Here is a 22,736-nt window from a genome sequence, read left to right as displayed (position 1 = left end):
TTGACTGACTTTTTGCCAGATTAAGGGGATTTTAAGATTTGAGAAACAAAGGGCTAATGTGTGGTAGAAAGATGAAGCTCTGGTAACCAGAGATAGGAGGTGCAATCCCATGGCAGAGAGTAGGTAGCCATTTCATGATTGGATGAAGGCAGTGGTGAGTACGCTGAGCCACGTTGCAAGGGCGAAGTATGAAGCACATGCTAGCAGCACAAGGGATTGTTGAAGCACTGTCAGCTAAAGACATACACTAGTTCTGCTTAGGGCTGTTCCCAGGAACACTCAGCCAAGGCCCCAGGCTCAACACCCTGCTGTACTTTGAAATGGGATCTTTATTGTCCATAAAGTTTAAGCCAAGTATGAAGAATCAGTCTTCCCTAACAAAAACACTCACCCATACAGAGAGAGAGAGGGGGGGACTACAAGGGGAGTAGTCATGCTTGCAATTATGCCTCAGTTAAATATAGACGAGGAGTGATAACTTAATTTTCATAACTTTCTTATATGATTATGAGTGCAATTCATATAAATAGCAGAGCATTTTTTTGCAGGAATTCCAAAAATGTAAGGGTAGTAACGGTAATGTAAGGGTATTGTAAGGGTATTGCACTCAAAGCTGGAACATGAACTGTCTGCATGTGGTTAATAAAGAGAGACTTCAAACTTGATACAAAAGTGCAGAAAAAAAATACACAGTTCAGTCAACTTTGAATTGTGTCCTACATGTGATCTTGAGTTTACTGTAGGTCACACAACAACAAAAAAACTTTAGATTCAATGTCTGCTTTGTCACATGACCCAATGATGACCCAATGATGATACATTGAGGCTAAGCCAGATATCACTTCTTTTTTATCTAATGATAAATTGAACTATCATTACCGTGACATGCCTGCAGCTTAGACAAAACTCTTCCATATCTCACCTTTGAAGTTGGAGGGAAAACAAAAGGTATGAATCAAAGAGACCTGGACATGAGATAGCAGACAAGGCTCCTCTTCTTTCCTCTTAGCTGCTCAGGGCCATAAGAGAGAGAAATGAAAAATGCAAATGAGACTAGTGAAATTACCTGTTTGCTTGTGTTTATATTGTGATTGATTGGAACACTGTATTGGAATGCAGGGGTGAATCTTTGATGGGCTACATGAAGACAGAGATCTTGAATTTCAAGTGGGATGCCCTTGGCAACTCTAAAAGGAGATAAGTAGATGGTAATCCTATCTAAAACATTTATGACACACGGGCACAAAGTGTGAAAAGATTGTAAATAATTTAATAACGACTAATATGAAAAAATAGAATGTGAGCTCAGCAAAGAAAAAGCACTGAGAAGGTTTTTCCATACAGTATAATGTAAACAAATCATAAAATATATTTCAGCACAGATGGAGGTAATTGCCCAAAGATTACCTTAGACTATTTGTCCTGAATAAATAAATACAAATATAGATGAATGGATGAGCAGAAATATATTATCTCTCACTCAATAAATATTTTTTGATGAATAAGTTATTGCCTTTCCACAACTGTTAGAGTTGCAATGAAAGTTGGCTTTACTGGTCTATTGGTCTACTTTATTTCGGAAAAACAACTTTGGGTCTACATCGTTTCCCCAGAAGTATGCATGTTCACATTATCAACAGATAATGCAAATATGACAAAGGTATGCAACACCTGAAAGCTCTTATTTCTTCACTATAAACCCTCAGGGGAAAATGTTTTCCTTTTTCTGCCATTCTGATGTAAAATATATTTTTATATCTTCCAACAAATTATTCCGTTTTTCTGAGTGACAAAATAGGTTTTCACTTGGCCCGAAGCGACATCATACCAGGTGGGGATGAGCGCATATCTTATGCAAAGGAAGTACATTCCCACTTGAAAAGTGCATTAGAGTGCAGACACCCGGAAAAATGTGTGTGCTTTGCGCCTACCTGTGAATCGAAAAGTACCGACACTTCGATGCCGAGTAAAATTTTACGGTTGTTACCAAGGCCAATAGATTGTATTACTTTGGCACTAAAACCTTAGCATTAATTGTCATCACGGAATCTGCTGGTCCTTGGGTTTACTTTTCTGCCCAAGGTCTGGCTACATTCCATCACCCCCGGGCTGTAGTACCTTGCTGCCAGATTAAAATCGCTGTGCTATTGGAATTTGGGTGTTTTAGTTAGGACGTGCTTGTCACCTCTGCCTCTGGTATTTCAGTCTTGAATCTGTCTGCCAGAGAGACGACTATGAAGAGGTTAACAAATTTCATCACGATGTCTCTTCCCTCCTGACGGTGTAATCGAACTTTAGTGGTGCATCCAAAGAGGGTTTCAAAGGACTTCTTGAGCATTTAGTGGGTGTGCTGAATCCTGCAGAATACGAACTCTGCAGGACATCCAATGAAAACAACAACACCTTAATTGAATTGGGGATTGGCGGCTCTCACTTTTTAATTTAACGTTGTTTTTTTTGAAGGACACTCTCATCATGACGATTCCATTATCTCGGACTCAACTAGCCCTGTTTTTCATCCTCTTGTGTCCGGTCAATATTATTGGGTTATGGTGGTAAGTCATGCAACAAACAATTAAAAAGTGCGTCAAGTTTAGTTGCTAATGTAAATAAAGTTTCTTAGAATACGGTGGTGTTTGTCATCTGATGTTATGTAGGTTAAACCTTGCACGCATCCATGTTGATATCTGGCTAAAGATTGGCATGATGTCAGGATGTACTAACATATATGCAATTCTGCATTTGACTCTATTGATATAACCACTATTCAAAGAGCCTCGTATTGACAAGTGTAATAACATGGTAACACTTTTGATGACCTTGACCGCATTGTGAAACATTTGGTAACACTTAGACTACAATTACATACTAATTAAACGTTTAGGTGTTCTTTATCTATCACCACCTTCCTACTGCAAACTCACTCAAAACAATTGTAATGACCGATCAAACTATCTCTAAAAATGTCTTAACGAACCACAACATTTATTTTCAATACAGCATTTTTATTGTTGGTCACAAACTCATATCTAAAATGTGGTTAAGTAACTCAATGAAATCAACAATAAAAAACGAAAGTCCCGAATGTTATGACTCAGCTAGCCAAAAAAGATTCAGCCTCAGTTTGTGGAGGTCTGCGATTGCCTGTTGTAAAAACAGAGATATTAGGAGGTCAGAGTTGGATTTTTTTCCTGTGGACCTTGAGGCAGTGGATATGTCATCATAAAACAATTATTTGTTCAGTACTCTGAGATGTATGAGACTTAAAAAGACACAGACAGATTTTTTTTTTCCTGAAGTAATTTCCACAATTAATTTGAGACACGTACATTTGAAGAGGGATGTTTAACTAAATCAAACCTTTTCAAGTTTGAAGGCCAGCTATTAGTACTGCTAAACTGTGAACCTCTCTCCCCAAAGACTAAATTGGGGTACTCAGGTGAGCACACCTGGAGGTCCTGCAGTTTGACAGGACAAAGATGCTTTCTGTTGAGAGCTGTGCATGCCATCTCACTCCTGTCTCTCTGCCCCTTGTCTTTTAAAGCAAATGGTTGTCAGCCTGACCAGACAGACAGGATGCCATTTGTGGGGGTAGATGAAACGTCCCTGAGATAAACCTCTTCTTTCAGAGCTTCTTTGATTAGGCTCTAATCATTTTGGCAGAGAGCAGTGAGACCAGAGAATTTGGAATGCCTTTGCAAGTTTCAGGACAAGTAAACTCCCGGTCCTCCTGGCTGTGTGTGGGTCATAGTCTGGCAGGCAGCCAGGAGTGTGGCCCACAGGTGTGCATATAGCTTGTGCCATTTCCACTCATCTGCTCCTGGAATGGGTCCTGGGCCAAGCTTCAGCTCTGCATCATCTGTAGAGAAGCACTTCATTATACCAGATCTTTATCGTTATCAAATCAAACATCACATTGTATTTGTCACAATGCCCCGAATACAACAGGTATTTACAGTGAAATGCTTACTTACAAGCCCTTAACCAACAATGCAGTTTTAAGAAAATACCCCCAAAAAGTAAGAGATAAGAATAACAAACAATTAAAGATCAGCAGTAAATAACAATAGTGGAGCTATATACAGAGGGAACCGGTACAGAGTCAATGTGCAGGGGCACCGGTGTCGAGGTAATTGAGGTAATATGTACATGTGGGTAGAGTTATTAAAGTGACTATGCATAGATAATAACAGAGATTAGCAGCAGCGTAGAAGGGGGGGGGGGGGGGCAAAGCAAATAGTCTGGGTAGCCATTTGATTAGCTGTTCAGGAGCTTTATGGCTTGGGGGTAGATGCTGTTTAGAAGCCTCTTGGACCTAGACTTGGCGCTCCGGTACCGCTTTCCGTGCAGTAGCAGAGAGAACAGTCAATGACTAGGGTGGCTGGTGTCTTTGACAATTTTTCGGGCCTTCCTCTGATACCGACTGGTATAGAGGTCCTGGATGGCAGGAAGCTTGGCCCCAGTGATGTACTGGGCCGTACGCACTACCCTCTGTAGTGCCTTGCGGTCGGAGGCCGAGCAGTTGCCATACCAGGCAGTGATGCAACCAGTCGGAATGCTCTCAATGGTGCAGCTGTAAAACCTTTTGAGGATCTGAGGACCCATGCCAAATATTTTCAGTCTCCTGAGCATGAATAGGTTTTGTCATACCCTCTTCATGACTGTCTTGGTGTGCTTGGACCATGTTAGTTTGTTGGTGATGTGGACCCAAGGTACTCGAAGCTCTCAAGCTGCTCCACTACAGCCCCGTCGATGTGAATGGGGGTGTGCTCGGTCCTCCTTTTCCTGTAGACCACAATCATCTCCTTTGTCTTGATCACGGTGAGGGAGAGGTTGTTGTCCTTGAACCACACGGTCAGGTCTCTGACCTCCTCCCTATAGGCTGTTTCATCGTTGTCGGTGATCAGGCCTACCACTGTTGAGTCATCAGCAAACGTAATGATGGTGTTGGAGTCGTGCCTGGCCGTGCAGTCATGAGTGAACAGGGAGTACAGAAGGGGACTGAGCACGCACCCCTGAGGGGCCCCTGTGTTGAGGATCAGTGTGGCGGATGTGTTGTTATCTACCCTTCCCACCTAAGGGCGGCCGTCATAAAGTCCAGGATCCAGTTGCAGAAGGAGGTGTTTAGTCCCAGGGTCTTTAGCTTAGTGATGACCTTTGAGTGCACTTTGGTGTTGAACGCTGAGCTGTAGTCAATGAATAGCATTCTCACATAGGTGTTCCTTTTGTCCAGGTGTGAAAGGGCAGTGTGGAGTGCAATAGAGATTTCATCATCTGTGGATCTGTTGGTGCGGTATGCAAATTGAAGTGGATCTAGGGTTTCTGGGATAATGGTGTTGATGTGAGCCATGACCAGCCATTTTAAGCATTTCATGGCTACAGACATGAGTGCTACGGGTTGGTATTCATTTAGGCAGGTTGCCTTAGTGTTCTTTCTTGGGCACAGGAACTATGGTGGTCTGCTTGCAACATGTTGGTATTACAGACTCAGACAGGGAGAGGTTGAAAATGTCAGTGAACACACTTGCCAGTTGGTCAGCGCATGCTTGGAGTACACGTCCTGGTAATCCGTCTGGGCCTGTGGCCTTGTGAATGTTGACCTGTTTAAAGGTCTTACTCACATCGGCTGCGGAGAGGGGGATCGTACAGTCATCCGGAACAGCTGATCTTCTCATGCATGTTTGTGTTGCTTGCCTCAAAGCGAGCATAGAGCTTAGTTCGTCTGGTAGGCACGTGTCACTGGGAAGCGCTCGGCTGTGCTTCCCTTTGTAGTCTGTAATAGTTTGCAGGCCCTGCCACATCCGACGAGCATCAGAGCCAGTGTAGTACGATTCGATCTTAGTCCTGAATTGATGCTTTGCCTGTTTGATGGTTCGTCGGAGAGAATAGCAGGATTTTTTATAAGCTTCTAGGTTAGAGTCCCGCTCCTTGAAAGCGGCAGCTCTAGCCTTTAGCTCAGTGCGGATGTTGCCTGTAGTCCATGGCTTCTGGTTGGGGTATGTACTTACGGTCACTGTGGGGACGACGTCCTCGATGCACTTGTTGATAAAGCCAGTGACTGATGTGGTGTACTCCTCAATGCCATCGAAAGAATCCCAGAACATATTCCAGTCTGTGCTAGCAAAACAGTCCTGTAGCTTAGCATCGGTTTCATCTGACCACTTTTCTATAGACCGAGTCACTGGTGCTTCCTGTTGGAATTTTTGCTTGTAAGCAGGAATCAGAAGGATGGAATTATGGTCAGAATTGCCAAATGGAGGGCGAAGGAGAGCTTTGTACGCATCTCTGTGTTTGGAGTAAAGGTGGTCTAGTTGTCTGGTTACACATTTAACATGCTGATAGAAATGAGGTAAAACTGATTTAAGTTTCCCTGCATTAAAGTCCAGGAGCGCAGCCTCTGGATGAGCGTTTTCCTGTTTGCTTATGGCAGTATACAGCTCATTGAGTGCGGTTTTAGTGCCAGCATCGGTCTGTGGTGGTATGTAGACAGCTATAAAAAAATACAGATGGAAACTCTCTTGGTAGATACATGTGGTCTACAGCTTATCATGATATACTCTACCTTAGGCGAGCAAAACCTCAAGACTTCCTTAGATATTGTGCACCAGCTGTTGCTTGCATGAATGCATAGGCCCCCGCCCCGTGTCTTGCCAGAGGCTGCTGTTCTGTCCTGCCGATAGAGTGTATAACCCACCATCTTTATGTTCTTAATGTCGTCGTTCAGCCATGACTCAGTGAAACGTAAGATATTACAGTTTTTAATATCCCGTTGGTATGATAAACATGCTTTCAGTTCGTCCCATTTATTTTTCCAGCGATTGAACGTTAGCTAGCAGGACGGAAGGCATGGGCAGATTAGCCACTCGTCGCCTGATCCTCACAAGGCACCCTGATCTCTTTCCGAAGAAATCTCATTTTCCTTTTCCGTCGAATAACGGGGATCTGGGCCTGGTCGGGTGTCTGTAATATATTCCTAATATAACTCTTCGTCCAGTTTGAGTTGAGCAATCCCAGTGCTGATGTCCAGAAGCTCTTTCTCAGTCATAATAGACTGTATCAGCAACATTATGTACAAAACAAACAAAATAGCATGGTTGGTTAAGATCCGGTAAGACGGCAGCCTTCCCCTCTAGCGCCATCACAACACTAAATCAAATTTTCTGGAAATTCGCATGATTTCCATTCAAGGCCAGAAGGATCAGATAAAGATTCAATGACATGGCTTGGCCAGGGCTACTATGTACACTGTTTCACCACAGAGCATGTGGCCTCCACCAATTTCCAGACATTGAGATTTTTCAGTGCGCGCGTAGACCTCATGTTGTCCTCACTTATTGCAAGACAAACATGTGACAGACAGCAGCGGTGCATCAGTGTTGTGTAGGATTTGAGTTCAGGATTTGAGTTTTAGAGAAGAGTGTGCCATGGCTCGGCGACACGGACCAGAGAGCTGAACACAAGCCACTCTCTAGCTAGCGTTCCAGCCTTGTCATGACTGACTTCATATCCACCATAGCCGGCATAGAGAATTAGGAGGATGAAATGCATTGTTTGCAAAGTGACAAAAAAGCCCATATATCTATGGCCATGCACTTCATAATGTCACTTGAGGTCCACACAAAGCTAGAAGAACAGCTTATCTCCAAAAGATCATGATGGCCTACATGGAGACTGACTATTTGGATACATGTCCTTTATCAGTGTTTCCCTTTCTATTTTGGTCTCTGGTTATCTCTGTGATGTTTCATGCGAGGCACTGTTCGAAGTGCTCTTGATTGCATAGATGGTAGTGCATCCTCCTTTCTCTTATGATTAGACTCTGTTCCACCATTATCGTGTCCAGGAGCATTACCGTGACTGATAAAGGAGAGGAATAATGACACATTGCATGGACGTGGAAGATTGATTGCTTATCTGATTTTGTACTGCCTATATAAGTGTGCTTTTACAGAGATTCCTATCCTTTATATTCAACACTGATAACACTGTGTTCCTCATAGTGAGTGTCTTGTTCAGGTCAGTCCTGGTTTGTATTGACACTGGAACACAGCATGGTGTTCAAGACAGAGAAATGTCTTCATCTACATATTGCCGGAGCCGTATTCAGACCACACGATTCGTCCTGGCCAGTGTTCGAGCTGCTTCGGCCGCTCGTGTGATATAAAAGCCTGGCTTTTGAATTGGGCGAGGAGGGTTTGCCTTTCCCTTTGACAACGACACAGGACTTGGAGAAGAAACTCTGAAACATGGTCTGCTTCTTCTTTCTTTTTTTTTACGAGTCTACACCTCCTGCTGTAAAACCTGGTCCCTGTTTTTTGTGAGCAGCGCGCTGAGCCAATTTCAAAGCTATGATCCTGGCTCACAGATTCCACCAGGTTTGAAGGCCATGACACATCAGACAATCAGGGGTTGTAAAGACTTGGTGTGTCTGCTAAGTTCTGTATCTGCCCATGTTACTTACACAGGGGTGTGGAATCATTGGAGTCAGATCTGTGTGGGTATACTATAGCGTGCCGGAGATGTGTTCCCCTGTGATCCGTTTCTATAGAGACGTCGTCAAAACATCATCAGTGACTGGCAGAAGGATGTCAGGATCCCGGAAGTCGGTGACGCCGGACTGTCGGAGTCAAGTTCTCACACTTTAGTGAAGATGGCTCACATTGTGGGCATTAAGCTACTGTTCACTCCCCGCTTTTAGGACAGTGTGAATTATTAGGCTTTCAATCATTTTTCAATACTTAATCTGTGCAGCCATTATGCTATTTTGTGTACAGTATGTTGGCAGTTCAGTTTTAGTTTTCCATGACGCTATGGCTAAATAAAAAGGTGCATCTAACTGTACAAATAATTGTTATTTTGATTGAATCACAGATATACAGTGACATTTCGGACATTGGTATATAAATGGTTTGGACTTAATAATGTAATTGACTTACTGGAGATGGGATGCATTCCATTTTAAGAGCAGCGGTCCTGTGTCTCATGCTTCTGATCAGACCGCAAATGCTAGGGATTGGCAAGAGTGCTTGTTGGACTTGTTAAAACAAACTCACAAGGCAGATGAACGTTATTAGTCAGGAAGATTAGCTGTGACAAGGGTGAGTGAAAAGCAAGGAGGTATTCTCACACACTCCTACTCCCACATAATGATAAAAACTGACTCGAGCTTTACAGATCACACCAGCTCAACTGGAGTCAGATGCAGGGTTATTGAATAGAGGGAACAGGGGGATAGGGCTGTTCTCACATTATGTCATAGCAACTGTCACGAGAAGTACTGGCAAGAGTTCACAGTGTTGAACCTGAGGCCCGTACTCCCATTAGGAATTGAAATAAACAATTTTCCTAAGGGTAAACATACATCTGTCAACGCTAGGTAAGAAACCCGGGAATTAAGATGCAGCTCTCTAGCTCCTTTTTGTGTTTCCGCATCACTGCAGCTTTAGCATTTCTCTCCACACCCGATGTCAAGTAATCAAACTGCCTAATGGAAGAACACATACATTTTGTCACGTTCCTGACCTATTTTTATGTTATTTTGATTATGTTTAGTTGGTCAGGGCGTGAGTTGGGGTGGGCATTGTATGTTGTGTGTGTTTGGTTAGTCCATGGGTGTTGTATGTGTATGGGATAGTGTTTGTTAGGTTGTCTAGTTATGTCTATGGCTGCCTAGATTGGGTCTCAATCAGAGACAGCTGTCATTCATTTGTCTCTGATTGGGAGCCAGATTTAAGGTAGCCATAGGCAGTAGGCTTTTGTGGGTGTTTGTTCCTGTGTCCTCACAGGACAGTTTGAAGGTTAGTCTCATTTGTAGTTTTGTAGTGTCTTGTTTGCTGTTTTTATTAAAAGATGGCTTATTTCCCTCAATCCGCATCTTGGTCCTATCCATGCTCCTCCTCGTTTGAGGAGGAGAACAACATTGACTGCCTTTACAGAAACACCCACCACAACAGGACCAAGCGGATTGAGGAGAGAGAAAAGGGACTAAAGCAATGGAGAGAAGAGGAATGGAGTTGGGAACAAATATTCAACGGAGAAGGACCCTGGGCTAAGGTTGGTGTGAATCGCCGCTCGCGGGAGGAGAAGAAGGCAGCCACAGCCCAGGAGCGGTGGATTGAGGAGGCAGCACGTATGAGAGGCTGGAAGCCCGAGAGGCTCACCCCAAAATTTCTTGGGGGGGGGGCCTAAAGGGGAGTGTGGTGAAGCCGGGTTGGATACCTGAGCCAACTCCCCGGGCTTGCCGTGGAGTAAGAGGGCGTCGTACTGGTCAGACACCGTGTTATGCGGTAAAGCGCACGGTGTCCCCAGTACGCGTGCTTAGCCCAGTGCGGGCTATTCCACCTTGCCGCACTGGGAGGGCTAGGTTGGGCATCGAGCCGAGTGCCATGAAGCCGGCCCAACGTATCTGGTCTCCAGTACGTCTCCTCGGGCCGGCGTACATGGCACCAGCCTTACAGGTGGTGTCCCCGGTTCGCCTGCATAGCCCAGTGCGGGCTATTCCACCTCTCCGCACTGGCAGGGCTACGGGGACCATTCAACCTGGTAAGGTTGGGGAGGCTCGGTGCTCAAGAGCACGTGTCCTCCTTCACGGTCCGGTATATCCGGCGCCACCTTCCCACCCCAGCTCAGTACCACCAGTGCCTACACCACGCACCAGGCTTCCAGTGCATCTCCAGAGCCCTGTTCCTCTTCCACGCACTCTCCCTATGGTGCGGGTCTCCAGCCCGGTGCCTCCAGTTCCGGTACCACGCACCAGGCCTGGAGTGCGCCACGAGAGTCCAGTGTGCCCAGTTCCTGTTCCCCGCACTCGCTCTGAGGTGCGTGCCCACGGCCCGGTGCCTCCAGTTCCGGTACCACGCACCAGGCCTATAGTGCGTCTCAGCCGGCCAGAGTCTGCCGTCTGCCTAGCGCCAGAGCCGTCCTGCCATGACCAGCCGGAGCCGTCCAGCCAGGACCTGCCGGAGCCGTCCAGCCAGGACCTGCCGGAGTCCGTCCAGCCAGGACCTGCCGGAGTCCCTCAGCCAGGACCTGCCGGAGTCCCTCAGCCAGGACCTGCCGGGGTCCCTCAGCCCGGACCTGCCGGGGTCCCTCAGCCCGGACCTGCCGGGGTCCCTCAGCCCGGACCTGCCGGGGTCCCTCAGCCCGGACCTGCCGGGGTCCCTCAGCCCGGACCTGCCGGGGTCCCTCAGCCAGGACCGGCCGGGGTCCCTCAACCCGGGCCTGCCGGGGTCCCTCAAACCGGGCCTGCCGGGGTCCCTCAGCCCGGACCTGCCGGGGTCCCTCAGCCCGGACCTGCCGGGGTCCCTCAGCCCGGACCTGCCGGAGTCCCTCAGCCCGGACCTGCCGGAGTCCCTCAGCCCGGACCTGCCGGAGTCCCTCAGCCCGGACCTGCCGGAGTCCCTCAGCCCGGACCTGCCGGAGTCCCTCAGCCCGGACCTGCCGGAGTCCCTCAGCCCGGACCTGCCGGAGTCCCTCAGCCCGGACCTGCCGGAGTCCCTCAGCCCGGACCTGCCGGAGTCCCTCAGCCCGGACCTGCCGGAGTCCCTCAGCCAGGACCTGCCGGAGTCCCTCAGCCAGGACCTGCCGGAGTCCCTCAGCCAGGACCTGCCGGAGTCCCTCAGCCAGGACCTGCCGGAGTCCCTCAGCCAGGACCTGCCGGAGTCCCTCAGCCAGGACCTGCCGGAGTCCCTCAGCCAGGACCTGCCGGAGTCCCTCAGCCAGGACCTGCCGGAGTCCCTCAGCCAGGACCTGCCGGAGTCCCTCAGCCAGGACCTGCCGGAGTCCCTCAGCCAGGACCTGCCGCCCCTTGTCCCGGTGCCGCCCCTTGTCCCGGTGCCGCCCCTTGTCCCGGTGCCGCCCCTTGTCCCGGTGCCGCCCCTTGTCCCGGTGCCGCCCCTTGTCCCGGTGCCGCCCCTTGTCCCGGTGCCGCCCCTTGTCCCGGTGCCGCCCCTTGTCCCGGTGCCGCCCCTTGTCCCGGTGCCGCCCCTTGTCCCGGTGCCGCCCCTTGTCCCGGTGCCGCCCCTTGTCCCGGTGCCGCCCCTTGTCCCGGTGCCGCCCCTTGTCCCGGTGCCGCCCCTTGTCCCGGTGCCGCCCCTTGTCCCGGTGCTGCCCATTCAGTTAGGTGGGTTTAGTTGGAGGGTGGTCATTGGGTGGTGGATACGGAAGCGGGGAGTGACTATGGTGGTGTGGGGACAGCGTCCAGAGCCGGAGCCACCACCGTGGACAGATGCCCACCCAGACCCTCCCCTAGACTTTTGGTGGTGCGTTCGGAGTTCGCACCTTGAGGGGGGGGTTATGTCACGTTCCTGACCTATTTTTATGTTATTTTGATTATGTTTAGTTGGTCAGGGCGTGAGTTGGGGTGGGCATTGTATGTTGTGTGTGTTTGGTTAGTCCATGGGTGTTGTATGTGTATGGGATAGTGTTTGTTAGGTTGTCTAGTTATGTCTATGGCTGCCTAGATTGGGTCTCAATCAGAGACAGCTGTCATTCATTTGTCTCTGATTGGGAGCCAGATTTAAGGTAGCCATAGGCAGTAGGCTTTTGTGGGTGTTTGTTCCTGTGTCCTCACAGGACAGTTTGAAGGTTAGTCTCATTTGTTGTTTTGTAGTGTCTTGTTTGCTGTTTTTATTAAAAGATGGCTTATTTCCCTCAATCCGCATCTTGGTCCTATCCATGCTCCTCCTCGTTTGAGGAGGAGAACAACATTGACTGCCTTTACACATTTAGCTTCAGTGATTACTTATATGTAGTAAGAGTAAGACACGAACACCTCATCATGTTATGCCACTGTAGTGTGATTTGTAGTCACAGTCTATCTGTTGTATGCTTCCCTGTAGGGCAGTGGGGAGCCCTCTGGTCATGGACCCCAATAGTATCTGTCGGAAGACCAAGCGACTAGTGGGCAAGCAGGCTGAGCTGTGCCAGAACCAGCCAGAGATCGTCCACGAGGTCGCCAAGGGTGCCAAGCTGGGTGTACGGGAGTGCCAGTACCAGTTTCGTTTTCGCCGCTGGAACTGCACCAGTCAGAACAAGTACTTTGGCAAAATACTCCAACAAGGTGAGTGAGAACTTGTCATTATGGAAAATAGGACCCTGTGATAATTTCCCCCTAATTTTCCCAATAACTCTACATACACACTGCCTGCCTGACATAGAAAATAATAATCTAAGTGCCTTTCAAATGGTTTAAGTGTCTCACTTAAGACGTGACCCCTTGACCTTTGAGTGCACAGCCAATGGCCTCACTTCAACTTTACTCTGATCCAAAGTGCAGTGGAGAACAAGGCCAGCTGTTGTATGTTAACAAGACAGATTTACACTCGACTGCTCCTCTTTTGCATCAAATTGCAAACTCAAAATGATCTCCTAAATTGCTTCTCATATAACCATTGATCTCCAACATGGCCGGGGCTCTTTGAACTGAGTAATAAAACAAATGTAGGCCCTGCTACTATGCAATTATTGTCTTGCTTTTTGTACGTTGTCTCCTCCCGTGGCACTTTTCTATGCTTGGTTAATAGAGACCGTTCTGTGTGTACCAACAAGGAAGTGTTTTGTCAACAAACCACCGTTTAGCTTCAATATAGTGTATCCATTATTGTTTTTTATCTTCTACTATCTAGCTAATGCGTGACCTCAGTAGTTTGAAGAATCTTTTGAACAGGTCTTTCATATTCAAAACAATTAGAGTACCGTTACAAGCATCCTGCTGGCGTTGGCAGAATTCCTGTCCTTTACCGTCATTAATCTGACACGAGAAGTGTCCATTATAACTTTCCCTGAAAGATTTTGTCTTGAAGAACCTGAGTAGAAACTATCTCTTGCCATAGCCATTTAATAAGTCATTACAGATGAAGCCTTTAATCTCTTGAGGCAAAGCTAAGTATTCTGCAGGCTCTTTAAAGTTATTTTGTTCGCTCGGTGAGGAATATGTGGGTATTAAGACGATACCTTCTATAGTGCTAGATTATATACATCCTCTTCCTTTAAACTGTGGTTTGCAACGTTCCTGTTTTGTTGCTGAGAGTCAGCAGAGGGCAGAGTGCCTGTGGTGCGGTTGGTCTCTTCTGGTCATATGTGAATCCAACCGGCAGATGAACAGCTAGAACATTGATTTGACCTGGTTTTATGTGACCGCTCTTATTGGACTGGGCCCGGTTTCCCGATAGCGATGGAAATAATGCTTACAAAAGGGTTTTAACGATGCATCTTTCCTACAACGGCCGAAGATGTAACATGACTTTCCCAAAACACCAGGCAGAAAGAACGTTCGCGAGGTGCATCGTTGGACCATTTGTCGACACTGAGAGGAAGGAAAGAACGGCAGCGCAGCTCTCTGATCAGCTTTCTCCATTCAAATCTTACCTTAACATTCTAATTATTCCACAATACTGACAACAGATCAGCTCCTAGAGATATCACCATATGGCTGCAAATATTGAGGTGGCTTATTCTAATGCTTACCCTATAATAATGCACTAAATCACAGATTACTTTGTCACTTCATTGTACATGTTGTTACACATCATGAAATATACTGAGGTGTTACAGACAGTGTAGCCTACAAATAGAACTCAATTGACTGAACAATAAATATATATGTATATATATATAGGCCTATGTTGCCTTTAGCCCTGCTGTATTTTTTTTTGTTATGCAGTCATCTCATTTTCACTTGAATCATCTTTTTATTCTTCGCTTGTTAAATTGCGAAGACAAATTTGTATTGTAAACAGCTTGATTCTATGTTTAGCCGAGCTCTTCTGTGTATAAAGTGATGCGGAACGGCAAAAAATGATCTAACAACTACCTTAGCTGTTCTATGAGTGGTCTGAGACGGTCAGTAAATAACAAGTGTTTTCAAGTGCAACTTGACTTATGATGGTTTCGGGAAACAACTCGGATATTTAACGATGCTCCTACGAAGGTTCTAACGAAAATCAGTTACATGTCACTAAATGTAATCGGAAATGTAATTTAAGTAATCTCCAAAAGTAATTATTTATCACGAGAGAGCCATAAACAATAACTAGTAATGCTGCATACTCCCCCAAAAAATGTAATATCTCACCTTTCTGGTAAAAATAGTTATAAATTGCTGCGGTGTAGCCAATTTTGAGGACACAAGCTCAAGCACAGTACAAATACGATAAAAATATGTATCTATTTTGTATACAACAAAACTGTATGAATAAGGCTCAAAATGACTTAAATGCTTTCTAAATATAGTATAATGAAATCATAAAATGACTAACTATAAGATTTCACCCTTCTAATAACTGTAAAATACATATTTGTGTGTTTAGTGTTAGAGATCAAAACATCTGCCTCCCCGGCTGTGAACGTCTCACCGAGCTCTAGCTTGGCTTCCTGGACTCCTTAGGAGTTCATCTCATCTAAGAAAACAGAACGTGTTTTTTGTTTAAAATCTATGAATTATTTTAGATGAATGGCTATTTTGATCTCAATGTGCTGTTGTGACGAAATCACTCTCTCCTCACTCTCTATGATATAAGGATTGCGGTCATGTGCTTTGTCAGTGGCTGTGACGTAGGGTTCAGCCAGGAGTTGATGGACAGTCGGAAGAGCGAATGAAATGGTAGGAGGGACATCCCAGCTTCAAGTGGTTTCATATTTCACATCCTACGTCACACAGCCAGACAAAATATACTACTGTGTCTGTAAGAACCAGGGCTATCGCTCAATGCAAGGCATATTGATCGACAGTGTCCACAGATAAATTCGTAAGCCAAAAATTTGATCGGAACCGGTAGCGGAACAACGCAGACCCCTAAACAGGGAACTTTACATCTAAGAGGTTTTAAGATGCTTTTGGGAACCCAGGCTCTGATTTGTTCCCAGACAGAAGTAGCATCTTCGTAGCTTTAGTTGAGTGTAAATTTAGTGAAGAGTTTTTGCTGTCAGTATAAGGATTACAACGTTAGCTACTCCTTTCACTGGAGAACTGGAGAACTCAGTGAAACTCCTTGCCAAAATGGCAATTAATCATAAATTCCTCCATGTCTATAGGTATGGCTTAAGTGCTCCTATGTTTTGAAGCATTCCGAACAATTACCAAGATGTAGCTCTAATGACCATTTGTCAGTGCAGGAAGATCTGCAAGGACAGGTTCACTTCCTCACATGCACGCGGCGGGCTGGGGGTGCTGCTCAAAGTAGCTGACATCTTTCCCCCTTTGCAAAAAATAACTGGAGGCTTTTTTCTTCCTATATTCAAACATAAACCAGAGCTGTTGTTGTGTTGACTTATCGATGCCAGGGGTTGCCAGTGGTTTGCTGTGAGCTATGCTGGCTGCTTCGACATGTTGTCTCATGGTTGTAATGAAGTAATTAGACGTGCTCGGAGACAGTATGCAGTTGTGACAAGATAGAATAATCATAATTCTTCTGCCACCTCAGGAATGCAGCTCGTTATTAGCTCTGTTAAAATGCTCCTGCTTCTGTCTGCTTCTCTGTCAATCATCATTTGGGAGCTCTGCATCGTCTGGCCGGAGGGGGGGCGGAGAGGTTTTCTCCAGACTCCTGGAGAGAAAACAAACACCACACATTTTAGGTCTTTCAGTATCTGTCCTTTCTTAGTCTATGTCCCAAATAGCACCCTATTCCCTATATGGTGTACCACATTTGATCAGGACCCATAGGACTCTAGCCAAACTCTCTGGATGAGGTGAGACACTGCGGCATAATGTCATGATGTCAATGAAATGATCCCAGTTAGACATGGGATAAATTGCACTGTAAAAAAAAAAATGTTGTTTCAATTAAATATGATTAAGTAACTTGTTCCGCTGTCTTTTTTTTTGTTTACTCAACTTCTTGGTCAAAGTGTTACCTGAACTTAACAAATTTGGCTCCAGCATGAGAAAACATAGGCAAGAATTCAGTCAACTTAAAGTGATGTGTTTGCTCAAATTGTCTCATATGTTCATTCAACTAGGGTAGCTGGAGTCTTTGACAATTTTTCAGAGGAAGGTCCTAAAAATTGTCAAAGACTCCAGCCACCCTAGTCATAGACTGTTCTCTCTGCTACCGCACGGCAAGCGGTACCGGAGCGCCAAGTCTAGGTCCAAAATAATTTTTAACAGCTTCTACCTCCAAGCCATAAGACTCCTGAACATCTCATCAAATGGCTACCCAGACTATTTGCATTGCCCCCCTCTTTTACGCTGCTGCTACTCTCTGTTTATTATCTATGCATAGTCACTTTAACTCTACCTACATGTACATATTACCTCGACTAACCGGTGCCCCCACCCTTTGACTCTGTACCGGTACCCTCTGTATATAGCCTCACTATTGCTATTTTACTGCTGCTCTTTAATTATTTCTTACTTTTATTTCTTTTTTTGGGGGGGGGGGGGGGGGTTTCTTAAAACTGGTTAAGGGCTTGTAAGTAAGCATTTCACTGAAAGGTCTACCACCGTTATATTCGGCACATTCGGTGACAAATAACATTTGATTTGAACTAGAAACTATTATTTGGACATCTTACCTTAAAAAAGGCTGTGGAACTAGTTACACACAGTGCTTTTAACATACAATGTTTTCAACGTACAGATTTGACACACATTGCCATACTTGATTACATTGTGCACGTATACAGTAATTAGTATTCAACATGTCCTCAACCTGGTATCTGAACTCAGAACCTCTTGGTTCACAGCATTACAATCTTCCTGCTACACCATCATGTCTGTGTCTACGACTGATTTCACCCGTACTGCTACACTTTGCACTTCAGAGTAAATCTCAGCTCTGTTAAAAGTACACTCAAGAAAAACTATTACATTTATCGTGGTGATTAAGGAGTAACATTAACACAGAGTAACATGCTCCGCCAACGTCAGACAACAATACCGAAAAAAATAAAAAATCACTTAAATAAGTCAATCGAATCAACGATGAGAGAATAGTCAGATTAAGTGATAATTCACAAAGACATGGTGGTGTAGCAGGAGGATCGGAATGCCATCAACCAAGAGGCTGTGAGTTCAAATCGTAATTAGTGTATGAATGAACATGCGGAACGTGTGTCAAATATGTACATTGAAAACGTTGTATGTTAAAAGCACTGTGTGTGTAACCAGTTGCACACCCTTTTGTAGTTAAACTGCCCCCCAAAAACAAGTTTAACAAACACCATTTTGGCCAGAGTTTTCTCAAGTTGGAGCTAAATTTGGGCCAACTAAATGTTTTAGTTCAGGTAAGACTTGGACCGAAAAGTTCAGTAAATTAAAAAAGGCTGTGGAACCAGTTCCTTAATAATAATTAGTTAAAACACTTAGATTAAAAAAAAATTACAATGTGGACAAATATGAATATAACAAAACGTTACATACCACTGCGAACATTAAAGTCATGTACTATCCACTTATTTTTAGGCAATTACTTTTCTTGGTAATGATCTAACACCGTAATTGCCTTAATCTCTGTTATGTTAGAACCGATTAGCCCTGAAGTGTTAATTACACAGGGCTGATCCTGATCCTGTGTCAGGCCCTGACACTGATACCATCAAAGTGGAGATGTTGCTTCTTCCCTCTGTTCTAAACTCAGATAAAGAGGGTGTAATGGCTTTGTTGTATCAGGTAACACCGTGAATCTTTAGATTACACTCTCACGGGTCCACTGGGGCAGACAGTTGCTCCACGAGTTAACCTACTGTAGCTAATCGTCTCTCTTGTTTCCTCAATGTCATCTTTTTATTCACACCTGCATTAAGGCACAGTAGTGTGCGTACGTTGAACACCAATGTTCAGCTACAATCTATACACTCTTAAACATTCCTCTGGTTGTAAGTTGAGGGCTTGAGTGGGTCATATGGCCTTGGACTCTGCATGATGAAAGAAATACTGTATGTGTTGATTCAGAGATCAACAGAGCAGCTGCATTTCGTCAATTATCGGATTATAGTCAAATCTGTGCGATATAAGGCTACGCATCATTTTTAAGGTGCTATGTGTGTCGTTTTGAGTAAGTGTGTTTGTCTGTTTGATGCATGTTTAGGGATTACTTGGTGTACTCACTGTTCTGTACGTCTCAAGGTAATAGAATGGATTTCAGAGATGCAATGAGATACGTGCTGTACAAGACTAGAACTTCTCCTGGACTGTGGCACAGGGCAGCAAAATCAATCAACCAAAATGATTCACACTCATCAGGCTCAGGCTGTGTCACATGTACTGCTACATAGAGGGGCCCTGGGTTTCCTCGATTCTTTTTAACCTGAATGCATGCATCATTGACTCAAAGATTGAGTATTAAAAAAAGATGGTCTAATTCCTTGCGAAGCACCTTCTGGCACCAAGTGATCTCCCAGGCAGGCCCAGGCGTAGGCTGCTGGAGAATTTCTGTGGAATTTGTGTCTCTGAGGAAAATAGAAAATGGTGTTCATTTAAATCAAGATATTTTTTTTTTATATTTTTAAATAACCTCTTCTCTCTTAGTCATGTAAGTGTGTTTTTATTATCTTAGTCAAGGGGCTGGGTCACATTATACAACTGAACAGAAATACTTTTTGATCGTGTTATCATTTTTCATTTCACTTCTATGAATTGAATGTCTTCTTTCCAATATAGACACGATGATTGCTTTGCTCATGATAAAGACGAGCGAGCCTGAGGGACATTACTGAAACACCTATTACTGTAGCTCGTCTAGACATCGACCTCCTCGGAGATTCTGTGGAGGCTGATTAGTTGTCTACGGTTCTTTTCTCTTTGCATCGTTCTAATCTCCGCCTCTCCAACTGAAACAGTAAACAGGCATGACTTTTAGACATTACCCATAATCCCTCCATTTGCGTCGCAAATGGCACCCTATCCCATATATGGGTGATTCTACAGGAGAGGGGTACATTGCTGTCCCACCCCAAAAACAACTATTTAAAAAAAAAAAGAAGTTATGTCTTGGAATGCTTTAATTCAATCCAAGGCAATAACAAACATATTGTTACATTAATATAGTATAAAGTCATTGTTTATACACCTATTTCTATTGAGAGGTGGCTGTCCCACACCCTGACTCCTAAACTTCATGTTTGAAAATAAAGCAAATCATGATTTAGGATTTTTTTTTACCAGCTATTATTTCAATAGAACATGTTGAGTAGTTCTATAATTACATTGAAAGATGCTGATCTAATCAGACGTTTTGTTCGTTTTTTAAAGATCTTTCCCCCCCAAAAATGCTGTCCCACCTTTTGATGACACTACCGAAACATACACATTAAAAGACTGCAGAATTAATTAAGTGATAATGCCCGAGAAGCCGGTGTTTGGAGGATATTGGCATGGGTGTTGTTAGGCCCGAGACGAAGTGCCAAAATATCCTCCAAACACTGGCATCAAGGGGCATTATCACTTTTATACAACCGGTTACCAATACATTCAAATAATGATTCATACTATTTCTTCATACTATTTCATCCTTCCACAATATATAGTCCCGACACAAATCTAGGGCTGCTATCCAAGCCGGCTGGTCATTCGTTCTATCGTTTCAGTTGCCAGAGACACGACCCAGTCATTCAGTCTTTTTGTTCTGCATCTATGAACGTCTGACCCAGACGTTCGTTCTAAATGTTCCATTGCCATACTGGCTGGCAACGTTCTTATCTCTTGCTTGCTAGCTAGCCAACGACGGCTAATTTACAGCCACGTCAAAAAAGTGCAGCTAGAATAACAGGAAATTAGCTCCATTTGCATTTGTTTAAGCTGTTTTCTATTGACATTTAATTGGATACATCCATAACAATGAGCTAATGAGGCACGATTTCACCTGGCATAGAACATTTGCTCTTTAGTCAGGACACTGTTGTTCAGAGGCGCTAGCCAACCACACAGCTAACACAATCGTCCCAACCACTGACACTTTCATTATTATTGGACAGCTGGAGATCGAATTTGAATATTGAAACAATTTTACAAATGTTGGAGAGACAGACAGCAAGGTTTATACAAATCTCTGCTGTTGAAACGAAATGTTAGTCTAAAAGAAATGTGAGATAATGTCGAGATCAAGTTTATAAATTGCTTGGCTGGGCTGATGGAACAGTGGATTGCGCAGTCAGATAGAACAGAGTAAATAGGCATTTTAACATCATAGATTTAGCTGGTGGTAACTTGTGGAATAGACACCGGCTGGAATGCTGGTTTAACCAATCAGCATTCAGAATTAGACCCACCATTTGTATAATGTGCCTTAAGCTTCACCCCTACAAATATCACCAGGTGATGGGATCGCACCCCTCTCCAGCATGGCCACATGGTGAGTAGTCTATGTGCAAACATCTTAGAGAAAATTTGTAAGAAAAATTGGAAAATCTTGTATTTTTAAGAAATGTCACCTAATATTTCAATAGATATGTAAAGTATGGTTTTGGGTAGGGGTGTGAACGTTTAAATGTTAAAACTTTAAATTAAATTGGGATCCTTAACGTTAAGAAAAATCCCTAATGGAAAAACAATGTTTTTAGTTTTTTTCTTTCACAGAATTAAAATCACTGTGCAGCTGGCTCGCCTGCTCTTTCTCTTCGCTAATGAAGCAAGTGTGTGTTCAGTCTTGGGTCTGTTGCGTGTAGAATATCCGAGCCTAATCATTGATGATAGGCCCTGTTTCTACTGAAGTTGAGAAACATTACAAGCCAAGAAATTGAGAAATACAGTATTCCATTGTGTGATACAGCTTTTGATTGCCGATGGATAGGCCTAGTACACGGTTCTGACTCCGTCTGCCTGGTGGCGACCTGCCTATACTGTGCCGCTCCCCTCTCACTTCGTCCCTCACTAGCTCGCTATGAAAGATGCGCGTGTTCTCGGAAGTACAGCAACTGATCAGTCTCTTCAAAAAATACTGAATCTTAAGAGTTGATTCCTAGCTGAAGATGGGATTTCTTTCTACGAAATGTCTTAGTAAGTCACAGTATTTAACTAACTTTGAAATTCTTTAAAATGGCGGAAGCCCTCAATTGCAATGTCCATACTTAAATGGGTCATATCCATCAAGAGTCCTCTATTTATCTCTATGATTGACACTTGATTGTTAGTCCGTAATGGGTCTGTGGTCAAACGACCACCCCTCATCACTGTCAAACGCTCCCTAAAACACTTCAGCGAGCAGGCCTTTCTAATCGAACTGGCCCGGGTATCCTGGAAGGATATTGACCTCATTCCGTCAGTAGAGGATGCCTGGTTATTCTTTAAAAGTGCTTTCCTCACCATCTTAAATAAGCATGCCCCATTCAAAAAACTTTGAACCAGGAACAGATATAGCTCTTGGTTCACTCCAGACCTGACTGCCCTTAACCAGCACAAAAACATCCTGTGTCGTCCCGCATTAGCATCGAATAGCCCCTGTGATATGCAACTTTTCAGGGAAGTTAGGAACTAATATACATAGGCAGTTAGGAAAGCAAAGGCCAGCTTTTTCAAACAAGAATGTTCATCCTGTAGCACAAAGTCCAAAAAGTTCTGGGACACTGTAAAGTCCATGGAGAATAAGAGCACCTCCTCCCAGCTGCCCACTGCACTGAGGATAGGAAACACTGTCACCACCGATAAATCCACGATAATTGAGCATTTCAATAACCATGGCTGGCCATGCTTTCCACCTGGCTACCCCTACCCCGGTCAGCAGCCCTGCAACTTGCCCAAGCCTCCTCCATTTCTCCTTCACCCAAATCCAGATAGCTGATGTTCTGAAAGCATCGCAAAA

General features: G+C 44.6%; 1 protein-coding gene across 1 annotated transcript in view; it reads left to right on the top strand.

Moving 5' to 3' along the window:
• Window positions 1-2,273: 2,273 nt before the first annotated feature.
• LOC129821347 (protein Wnt-6-like) overlaps window positions 2,274-22,736 on the top strand; it is a 31,379-nt gene continuing 10,916 nt past the window's right edge. The window contains exons 1-2 of the mRNA XM_055878940.1: window positions 2,274-2,555; window positions 12,840-13,060. Coding sequence (XP_055734915.1) covers window positions 2,476-2,555; window positions 12,840-13,060 — 301 coding nt within the window. The 5' untranslated portion in view covers window positions 2,274-2,475. The remainder of the gene's footprint in view (window positions 2,556-12,839; window positions 13,061-22,736) is intronic.

Source organism: Salvelinus fontinalis, chromosome 23 (assembly GCF_029448725.1).
Source record: "Salvelinus fontinalis isolate EN_2023a chromosome 23, ASM2944872v1, whole genome shotgun sequence".
NCBI lineage: Eukaryota > Metazoa > Chordata > Actinopteri > Salmoniformes > Salmonidae > Salvelinus > Salvelinus fontinalis.
The sequence above is the reverse complement of the archived record's forward strand: the minus strand, read 5'-3'. Positions and strand labels throughout refer to the sequence as shown.